This window comes from Rhipicephalus sanguineus, unplaced genomic scaffold, assembly GCF_013339695.2.
Source record: "Rhipicephalus sanguineus isolate Rsan-2018 unplaced genomic scaffold, BIME_Rsan_1.4 Seq8504, whole genome shotgun sequence".
NCBI lineage: Eukaryota > Metazoa > Arthropoda > Arachnida > Ixodida > Ixodidae > Rhipicephalus > Rhipicephalus sanguineus.
Window position 1 is genome coordinate 146 of NW_023616130.1, and position 11,530 is coordinate 11,675.

At 49.5% G+C, this 11,530-nt stretch overlaps 1 protein-coding gene across 1 annotated transcript; it reads right to left on the minus strand.

The window, feature by feature from the left end:
* Positions 1-509: 509 nt before the first annotated feature.
* Positions 510-8,176, minus strand: LOC119378506 (angiotensin-converting enzyme-like protein Ace3; the record flags this gene model as incomplete). Its single annotated transcript, XM_037647617.1, has 3 exons — positions 8,146-8,176; positions 3,504-3,695; positions 510-606 (listed from the first exon to the last, which is right to left on the minus strand). Coding segments are annotated over exons 1-3 (320 nt in total), but the record flags the coding sequence as incomplete, so codon positions are not given.
* Between the last annotated feature and the right edge of the window lie 3,354 nt (positions 8,177-11,530).

The following is an 11,530-nucleotide window of genomic DNA, read 5'->3' on the forward strand; positions in this document are numbered from 1 at the left end:
ACAGCAGTAGCGAGTGTCAAACTTAAAACTAACACGTGAAGGAAGAGAGAGAGAGAAAAAGAAAGAGATTTAAAGGAAGAGATAGAAAATAGAGAAAAAAAAGAAGAAAAAAAAGAAGCGATAGAAAGAAAGAGGAAGAGAAAAGTGGATATAAATAAAGAAATAAAGACATAAAAAGATAAAGAGACAGAAAAGCATAGACACAGAAATAAATAAAAGAGAATAGAGAGAGAGAGAGAGAAGAAAGAGAAAAATATTGAAATAACGAGAAATAAATAGACAGAGTGAGAACGAAAGAAATAGAAGGAAACAGATACAGAAAGGAGGTACAAGAAACAGAGAGAAAGAGAAAAATAAAGAGAAACAAGGAAGGGCTCCGCTCTTCCTTCAGGCTTGGCACCACTAGGGCGAAGCTCCCGTAATCTTTCACCTTTTTTGTTTTTACGAGGTTCGCTAACATACGTTATGTGGGACACCCTGTACGTAGGCAGCTTGCGCAGTATACTTACCGTTCCTTCATGGCATTCGTGACATCAACAGCCTGTTTGTTTGGGTATGGTCGGGTCATTTCGGTTAAGGCACTCCAGTCTTGAGAGTGGATGTGACCTGCGCAAATTGCATGCATGAGCGCGTGTTATTCGCACGAACTCGAAGTGCTGCTTTGTTCTTCACATATTTTCTTCCGAATAAATATATATCGCTTGCTAACATGTTGGCATCGGTTAAAGGGATTGGCAGTTGGACACAACATGTGATTAGACGCCGGTAGAAATGGAAAGACCGTGAGTTACACTGACATAATCGAGCATTCATTTCGCGGTTTTAATAGCTTGTATATTTAAATTACGTTGAAAGTACTATCGTGATCAGTACGAGCGGGAACACGCGAGCACGTGGCCAATAGCCTTCAAACCCGACGCAGGGAGATTCGCGTTGGCCTGTCGGAAACAAAGTGGAAGGGGCGTCGAGGTCCCGCTGAATCTCGGCACGCCCGTCTCGCTGTTGCTGATAAAAAACCGCAGCTGACTGCGTGTCACGCAAGCAGAGCGCGCGCGGCAGTGCGCTGTCTGTAGCTTCGTGCAAAATACCTCCTTTCCGTTCGTCTCTGTGTTGAGCGTGTAACACAGAAAATCACCATACAGTAAAATATGATTAAAAAAAAAAGCGGCACTGCTGTCTGTTGAGCGTGAGCGCTACAACAGGCGCTACAAACAAGCTGTTATTTGTGCGATATGTGTGCTTCGCGAATCGTAAAAGCAGACGCGTGAGTGGGAGTGACACACTTCGCGGAAATCTTCACGCTCCATTTTATTTTAGAACGCAGATCTTAGGCGCCTGTTCTTGCATTGAGCGGCGTTGCCGTTGGCGTTGTCGGCGTCGGCGTAACCGATAGAGCGAACGACGACAACAGAGAGCGAACGCGGAGTCTGCCGATATCACGGTCGAGCCACTGGCCTCGCTTTCTTCCTCCGTCATCCGGGCTGGCCCCTCGGTCGGAGCTCGTGCGTATGCGGGCTGGCACGTGCACTACGGCTGGCTTCGCTGGTCCTAACGGGTCTGTCGGAGTTTCGCTTGGTTTGCGACGGCTGCAATGCACAGAGTGGTGTGCGCAGCACTCGAGCTCTGGCAGTTTCTGTGGCAATATGTAAAGAATGTCACATTGCTACAACTGCAGATAGCCAAAACTTCATACACAGTTGGCGTCACCCGAACACGAAGCTGCGCTCAGAATTCGCATTAGGGAGTATTGTAATCGTCGGTGAATTTTTCGAATCGAAGCCTTGCTTTCAAGCACCTGGTGTTGCTGAAGACTGGCAGGGCTCCGGCTTCACCTTCAAGGCGGCTATATCGTGATGAGAGACCCACTTGCGCTGGTGGTATCATTTGCACAGAACTTTTTTTGACAGCGCCATCCCTGTATCGGCCGAATGGGGTTTGAGGCTATTAGCCACGCGCTCACGTGTTCCTTGTCCTAGCGCTCAGTATAGTACGCTTATTACGAGGTAAAAGGAATTATCGTTCAGAAGCGGCACTGCGTTCGCGGCAACTAGTAGACCCGAAAACGTCGCGTCGAGCCGCAGGGCATGCGCGTGTCGTGCACGCATGCGCGGCGGAGCACAGCGCACGAACACGAATCGCAGCAGCTCCGCTTGTTTGCTTTCCTCGATTGCAGGCGATAATCGCTATCGAGCTCACCCACCACAGTTTGCAGCATGCGCCGCGTGGTGCTGGAGACCGAGAAATTTCGATAAAAATTGTTCCATGGCGTTTCCATTTACCATGCCATGATGAACGAAAGATTGATCGAGGGCTCCTTCTATTAGGGGCGTAGCCCTCTCTAGTCTAACCTTGTCAGTCTCCGTTGTCCGGCGTAAATGGCAGTATCTCTGTCCGGCGTAAACGGCAGATGGCGCTGTCTCATAGAAGTACATGCATACTGCAGTTCAGGGACGATATTCTAGATGGCGCTGTACACAATCCGTGTCATCATCACCATTCCTCGTCTCATTTCCTAGATGGCGTTGGTCCAATAGAATTGTGTGTAATATGGCGCTTGTGTGAATTGACACTAGATGCCGCTAGAAGTACCGCTGCTCTCCGATTGGCTACTGCGCAGGCTGCGCGGGGATGCGCGCGGAGCGAGCGCCTCTCTCATTCTTCTGGATCGTCGCCGTACGTGTCGGATCGTTGGGTGCATGGACGACGCGCAGCGGCGGGCGCTCGCTTGGCTGCAGCCAGGCGGATCCCGAGACGGTGCGCGCCAAGGACGCCGCTGCGAAACGGGCTCAACGAGAAGCGGATCCCGAGACCATGATTGCTTCAGGAGCTTCGCCCAAGCTCTTCATCATTCACCCGTGGGTATGCTGTAATTTTTTTGTTAGACACAACCAAGTGAAACCAACAGGCATGAGACTGAGAAAGGTACGGGGACATTACTTGCACGTTTAGCTGCAGTATAGTAATTATGACGTAAATTAAAACCAGTTGAAGTGGATGAAAATCACCTCGCCGCAGATATGAAACCGTACCTACAACCTTCGGATATATGCGTCCGATGCTCTACCAGTTGAGCTACAGCGGAGGTTGCTCTCCCATCCACTTTATTGGCCATCTGTGTTTGTGTGTTAGCCAGTGCCGCTGGCTAGCACTCCCAGGATTGCACAAGCATAGACACTAACATAGATACCCCCTCCTTATCCTGTCCTCCTTTCTCTCATCCTTACCCTAACATCGCTCTTCCTGTCTCTCACTTTCCTTTCCCACCCCCTCGCTGTACTATACTATACTATACTATACTATACTATACTATACTATACTATACTATACTATACTATACTATACTATATATGTCTTTGCTATGCTAGGGGCTGCTTGGCACAAACCCGCTAGGCTAGTTATAGACAGCTTCTGCGTACGACACGGATGAGGAAGTTTCATGCTCGGCTTTAACGCCTCCCCTGTAATATGCAGCCTGGTACATGCACCATATGCGGGGAACGTACCGAGCACGTGCGCCGGTATGGGTCCATCTTCGTATATCTTGTCCGCGCCGTAGATGGCTCTCAGCTTGGTGCGTACGTACGCGTGCAGCTCCTGGTAGAGCGGCAACAGCTGTTCCCATATCCTGGCCATGTTACTCTCGAGGCCGTCGTACTCGTACACGTCCTGCCACATGCCGCTTGCATCCTGGAAGCCTGCAAGAAAGATATAAAATTCGTCACTTTCACATGTCTTTCCACTTGGACAAGCTCAGCACGTTGTTTTACTTTGTACAGTATGTAACTTGGAGTGCCAGAAGAGAATGCATATGAATGCAAGAACGTTTCGATTGGCTACCCTGCACAAGGGAAGGAGATCAGTTAAGAGGGAGAGGGAAAGAGGCGAGCACGAACTACGATAACCGCGTACACCGAACAGCCGTAGCAGGCGGTGCTGATAAAGGGGCACTGACACGAAAATTTTCAGTTGTTTTCTTGCGTCCAGTGAAAGGCCAAGCCCACAAGGGCTTAGAAAATGCTTTGGTAAGCGTGAGTGCGCCCTGGAAAATTATTTACATAATGTCTTTAAAAGCTATTTATTTATTTATTTATTTATTTATTTATTTATTTATTTATTTACATTACCCTCAGGGCACATAAAGGCGTTACAGAGGGGGTGGGTAATATAACAAAAATGCAGTAAAAACAGAACACAATATTACAACAAATTAATTAGAATACATGTTCAAACAATACTCAGTTATTCGAGGCTTAAGATATGATCGGTTAGGGCAGTCTTGAAGGATGACACGTCCTCAATGGAGGCGACGGAGGGGGGAAGGTGGTTCCACTCGGCACTGGTCTTTGGCAGCAAGGAGTCTGAGAAAACGTTAGTACGGCAGAAAGGAATATAAACTTTATACTGATGGGGGGTCAAGACGTGACGATATGTATGAAGGGTCGGAGATGAGTTCCTGTTCAAGTGAATTATTTTGGTAAAGGATTTTTTGAAAAAGGCATAGACGAGAAATTTTTCTTCTAGTTTGCAAATCAATTAGTCCAAGGTTTGATTTCATTAGTGAAACGCTAGATGTTCGGGTATAGTTTGAATTACTGAAACGTGCTGACCGATTTTGAACTGATTCAATGATAGCTGATAATGTTTTTTGACCGGGGTCCCACACAGATGACGCATACTCAAGCTTAGGTCTAATTAGCGTTTTGTACAGCATTAACTTCAAATGGCAGGGGGCTTTAGAAAAATTTCTGCGTATGTAGCCGAGGGATCTGTTGGCATTGTTAGTGATGTATTCGATGTGCGCATGCCATGAAAGATTATTGGTTAGCTGTATTCCGAGATATTTATATGAAGTTACGTAATCAAGGTTGATGTTATTGATAGCATAGCCGAAAGAAGTGGATGAGTCAGTGCGACGCGAAAAGACATGATTTTGCATTTAATGGGATTTAGGAACATAGGCCATTGTGAGCACCACTTCAATAGGTTCCTACTGTACCCTGACGTCACGACGCGGTATGAACTTCTCATGACGGGCTCGCGGAAGACATTCTGAGGTTTCCGAGGCCGCTCTACTCCTTGGCTCCGTTGTTGGCGCACAAGCGGCCATTTTGCATGCTTTGGTACATGACGTCATCGCAACTAGCTATACTGGTGCGTGAAGCAGCCAGAATTGACACTGTCGCCTGACGTCACGCCACTGTCGATATCAGTTGGTGCGCCAGCGAAAACTGGCTTTAATGTCAACATAAAACATTTATCAGCATTTCCTAAGCTCCGCACTTGCTCAGAGCAGTCTCTGTATACAGGATATTTGCATGGCGAGGTAACGTGAGCTTAGAAAATCGGTGTCAGTGCCCATTAAACCCTTTGTTGACAACGGGACACATGCGTCCCACTTTTCACGTTCTCGGCACTGTAGCTATATGATGAAGGTGTCTGTAGAGCTCAGAAACCTGAGTAGCGCGAATAAAGCTCTGGAGTTTCTTCTGGAACACTGGCATTGAACTTTTTGTTCTGGTAGCGGACGGTTGTCCAGTCGGTTAAGCACTGGGCACTTTACCTGAATTTCGGCACACACACACAAACACTTGCACTACGGGGAAAAAGAAACGGCTGTAACAAATTACTGAGTGTAAATCGCTGGAATTCATTCCACTAATTTTAAATGCGACGCATTTCTTAGCGAACTTCTGCGACTTTGAGCGTATCTATCTATCTATCTATCTATCTATCTATCTATCTATCTATCTTCTATCTATCTATCTATCTATCTATCTATCTATCTATCTATCTATCTATCTATCTATCTATCTATCTATCTATCTATCTATCTATCTATCTATCTATCTATCTATCTATCTATCTATCTATCTATCTATCTATCTATCTATCTATCTATCTATCTATCTATCTATCTATCTATCTATCTATCTATCTATCTATCTATCTATCTATCTATCTATCTATCTATCTATCTATCTATCTATCTATCTATCTATCTATCTATCCGCCTACGACTTTGTGCTCTCCTGGCCGTTTCGTTAATGAGATGTATACCAAAATTGGTATGGCGTAAAATGACTGTATGATGTACATAAATGACAGGTCATAACAATAAAATGAAAACCATGACATGCATGCCCTTAACGGCATGATTTACATGCCACGGTGTTGGTGCTCTTGCGGCCGTTTCGGTACCTAATATATACCAAGATTGGCATGGCGTGACAAGAGTGTATGACAAACATAAATGACAGGTCCTATCGTGCAAATCATGACACGCATGTGAAGTACAGCATTATTTACATGCCATGGTCTTGGGGCGCTCGCAGCCGTTTAATTAGACGGGTATATACCAAACGAGACATTTCTGTATGGCGAACAAAAATGACAGGCGGCACATTAAAATCATGACATGCATGTCATGTACGCCATGACTTATGTGCCATGTTCATGGTGCGCTAGCGGCCGTTTCGCTAGTTTGAGGAAGTAAGGAAGGAAGAAACAAGCGGAAAGACTGGGAGGTTAGCCAGTTCTTAGACCGGCTGGCTACCCTGTGCTGGGGGAAGGGGAAAGGGGAATAAAAGATGATAGAAGAGAGATGTTACAAAAAAGGAGAGCAAGAAAAGGACTAGCTCTGAGACCAGTTGTCCGCAAGAACCGCACTAATGCTTTTAAAGCCTTCTGTGCTGACGACGCACTCGACCAAGGTCCAGAACCCTTTGTTCCGACAAAGGGCGATTGTCAAGTTTGTCTAGCGCAATTCGAAAGTTTCAGTGTCCCCGTTTCATTGCGCCAAGACAAGAACTTTCGCTAGTTTGATATACACAAAAATTGGTATAGCGCGACATGACTGTATGACGAACATAAATAACAGGTGGTAACATGAAAATCGTGACATGCATGCCATGTGAACCACGATTTACCTGCCACGCTCATAGTGCGTTCGCGGCCGATTCCCCAGCTTGATATACACCGAAAGTGGCATTGTGTGACGTGACTGTACGACGAACATAAGTGACAGGCGTTAACATGAAAATCATGGCACGCATGTCATGTAGGGCATGATTTACGTGCCACGCTCATGGTGCGCTCTCGGTCGTTTCGCTACCTTGATATACATCAAAATTCATATTGCGTGACGTGACTGTATGATGAACATAAATGACAGGCCCTAACATGCAAATGATGACATGCAAATCATGAGGGACATGATTTACATGCTACCTCATGGTGAGCTCGCGGCCGTTTCGTTAACAGGATATATACCAAAATTGGCATGGCATGGCATGAATGCGTGATGAACATAAATGGCAGGCCATGCATCGTATATATTTATTTATTTCTTTATTATACCTCATAGCCCCCCCCCCCCCCAACCGAGGGCTTTACATGAGGGTGTGGGCAAACAATAAAGGGTGTTGCGGTCATTCCCGAACAAAGCTGCGATGAAGACCAACTAGAAAAAACTTGGACCACTCCCCGAAGGGAACCTGATGGGATGCGAGGCAGCAGCGGTGCGCACGGCGTTGACCCGGTTGAAACGGGCGCCGACGCGGGGCGCTGGAGAAACGGTTTGAGCGAAATCGTGTAGCGTTTACTAGAGTAAGACGTTTGTTTGAAACGCAAAGACACGGGAGGTGAGTTTGGGTTTCGTGTAAGTTTCATTAAAGCGTTTGGCAAGACTTCGTAGTTGTTGTTTCTTCAGAGTCGAGACACGGCGCTGGACCGGAGCAGGCGCGCGTTTCGCCTTGACTCCACGGGTGAAGCGAGAGAGAAGCGCACGTTCAGAGGTGTTGCGAGCGGGCGGAGCACCGGCAGCTGCGGGCGCTACGCGAGCGTGCTGGGGGTGAGGGAGAGAGTGACGTCAGCGCGCACCTGCGAGGGAACGTGCGAGGGGAGCGTGACGTCAACGCAAAGCTGTGGCGTGACCTACTTGGCAACGCTCCGACACCTACGGCGAGGGGAACGCGTTGCGGCGGATTCGTACGGACGCACGTAACGTACGGCGTTACACACATGAGTCAAAGAGCTGCTTCGCATCTAAAATTTGGCAGATCCCACGCACTGTGGGAATCGACGTAATGCGACGTAATGCGTCCACCACCATCGGCAGCTTCTTCCCTCCACCCAAGCACCGCGTACCTGCGGAAAAGGAGCAGGGTGTCGTGTACATGATCGCGTGTTCCGACTGCCCCACCCCGTACATTGGGGAAACAAAGAACTTTCGAGAAAGAATGCGGCAGCACAAGAACGATCTCCGTCAATTGAACAGCGAACGAAGTGCAGTGGCGGATTGACCACCGCATTAGTCCTGATGATGTGGTGATCCTGGAACAAGAAAGCAGTTTGCGCCGGCGGCTTCTCCTCGAGTCGTGGCATTCACAAGAGACAGCGGAAACATCAACCGCGCCACGGGGACATTGCCCTCCCTCTACTGTCAAGGCTTGTGACAAGTGTCGGAAAGAAGGCGTATATAAGCGCCGTGCGTCTCGGGCCTCTCACCCCTGAAGAAGGAAGCCGGTCAGGCTTCGCAAACGTCGGGTATCCGAAAATAAATTTCTGGTTGGAGTTTTCTCTTTTTCGCCGTTAGTGTATTACCCAACCAGGCAGACTTCTGCCGAATGTTTATCTTTAATGCGAAGCAGCCAGCAAACATCTGCGTACATCGCCTTTTTTGTCTGGCAAATGAAGTTATTCATGTCATGACCACTATATATCACATCTTTGTCATGCATGGATGTGTGCAAGTACAATATGATATTGCCACACGCGCTCCTTTCTTTCTATGTTTTATGTTATCGCCCCAGCCCCGCCACGGTGGTCTAGTGGTTATGGCACTCGACTGCTGACCCGAACGTCGCGGGATCAAATCCTGGCCGCGGCAGCTGCATTTTCGATGGAGGGGAAGATGTTTGAGGCCCGTGTACTTAGATTTAGGTGCACGTTAAAGAACTCCAGGTGGTCGAAATTTCCGGAGCCCTCCAATACGGCGGCTCTCATAATCATATCGTGGTTTCGGACGTTAAACACCAGATATTAATATTATTATGTTATCGCCCCTTTTCCCATGTTAGTACTGCCTTGCACAAGCCGCGCCAAATCTCTGGGAACACTCCAGATTGTAGTAGATTATTTTGTTAAGATTGCGCACATGACGCGAGTAGTCAAGATTATTCCAGAGCTTGCGCGATCACCAGTGATAAGGCTGGAAAGTTCGATGCATGATGTATAAAACACGGCGCGTGCTCTGTCCGCCGCTATCAGTGTACAATGTATATTCCTGTAGTTTGACTTTCCGTTTCCCGGCCACAAGTTCGGTCAAATAAAGAGTTTCATCTTGGACACGCCGACTGCTGCCTTCATCGACGTCACGACCCCATGACATCTGGTGGATGTGCTTCCCGGTCCATGTACCGAACGCCCCCCTCCAGCCGTGACCCAAGCCCACACCGTCGAGGGTACGTCGACGCCAACCAGCGAGCCAGCCGCAGGGAGCAAGGTCTCCCACCAGAATACGGACCCCTACCCGACAAGACCAACACCGCGACGACGAAGACGACAGGCACCACGACGGCTGCTGTGTCACCTCAACGAGTCGTCATGAATCGGCCCAGGGAGCCGCCGACTTTCCGCGCATCACTATGTGAAGACCCAGAAAGCTGATTGAAAAATACGACCGAGTTGCGCAATGCAACACTGCGACTGTGATGAGAAACTTCGTCACGTATACTTCGCCCTTGAAGATGGAGCGAGGACCTGGTTCGAGAACAGGGAGGCCGCCCTGAAGACCTGGGATCTATTTCGCGCCGCATTCCTCTGAACCTTCACAAGTATCGTGCGTACAGAAAGGGCGGAAACACTGCTGGAAAGCCGTTTACAGCTCCCAAATGAGAACGTCGGTATGTGCACCGAAGAAATTACCCGCCTCTTCCGTCACGCCGCCCCGCCATGTCTGAGGAGAAGCTCCGGTTCCTAATGAGAGAAATCAAGCAAGAGCTGTTCCCGGGGCTTCTTCGCAACCCGCCCAAGAGTATCAACGAATTCCCTTACAGAAGCCACAACAATAGAAAAGGGCGTTTGAGATGCGGACAAGGTAGTACAACCACACTCCCCAACACCGACTACGCCGAAGTTCAAGCCCTCAGCACCTATGACCTGCGCGAAACCATCCGAGTGGTCATGCGTGAAGAGCTGTGTAAGATGTTTCCGGAATCGCAGATTCGAGTGGAATCGATCACTGACATTGTTCGTGAAGAAGTCCAGCAAGCGTTGGGCGTTCCCGAACCACCGCAGCCTCATCCGAAGGCTATGAGCTACGCTGCTGCAGCGCGTCGTAGCGCCCCCCCCCCCCCCCCCTCGGCGCCCCACGGGAAGACTCCGCCCCACCGCAGTTCCGCCGCCGCCACCGCCGCCATACCACCCAACTGTCGGCCAGCGCAGCGCTCTAAGGAAGATCAACGTGTGGCGTACCCCCCACCACCGTCCACTCTGCTGTCACTGCGGAGAAGCCGGCCACACCTACCGCCGCTGACGCTACCGCGAGATGGGCGTGCGTGAATTTGCCATCAACGCGCCACGTCCAGAACGAGGTGAACGGCGACGTGACATCACCGACTATCTGGCAGGAGCGCAATGGACCACCGAGGCCCTTCGTGATCGCCGTCGCCAGGCCGCTACGTCTCTCCCCAACACCGACCATACTCTGGCCCAATCCGGGGCCGGTCACCTAGCCCGTATCCGAGAAACTAAGGGCAGCAACCGTTGGAGGTGCGGTTGCTGTACGACGAACTACCGAAGACCCTCCGCCGCTGACGACAACGCCGCGACGACGCCTTAAGAACACGACGCAAACCACACGGAGCCCTCACGACGAAACCTCGCTGCCTGCACACCTGTCAACGCGACGCAGGAACAGCGGGACAAGCCGACCTAGCCATGACCCGACGCCGCGACCTAACCGTTACGCAAGACGACGAACCACCGACCTTGACGTGCTTATTGGTGGCCACAACGTCACCGCACTGGTCGACACCGGAGCCGACTACTCCGTCGTCAGTGGCCTGTTCACCGCCAAGCTGAAAAAAGAAAGGACTGCCTGGGAATGAGCCGAAATCCGGACAGCTGGAGGCCACCTAATAACACCAACTGGAATCCATACGGCAAGAATCACGACTGACGGCCAGACTTATCCGGCGAGCTTCGTAGTCCTGCAGCGTTGCTCAAGAGATGTCATCCTTGGTATGGACTTCTTAAGCCTACAAGGTTCAGTCATCGACCTGAAATCCGAGTCGATAACACTAACCACAGACGAAGCACTAACACCACACACGCCGCCAGGAAAGCACGCGTTGAATGTGCTGGAAGACCAGGTAAACATTCCGCCTCACTCCAGCGTCATCATTTCCGTCGGCACTCAGAAATCAGCAGACCTGGAAGGCGTCGTTGAAGGCGACCAGCACCAGTTGCTTAACTGCGAGATTTGCGTCGCAAGAGGAATAGCCGAGCTGCGGAGATGGAAAGTAACAGT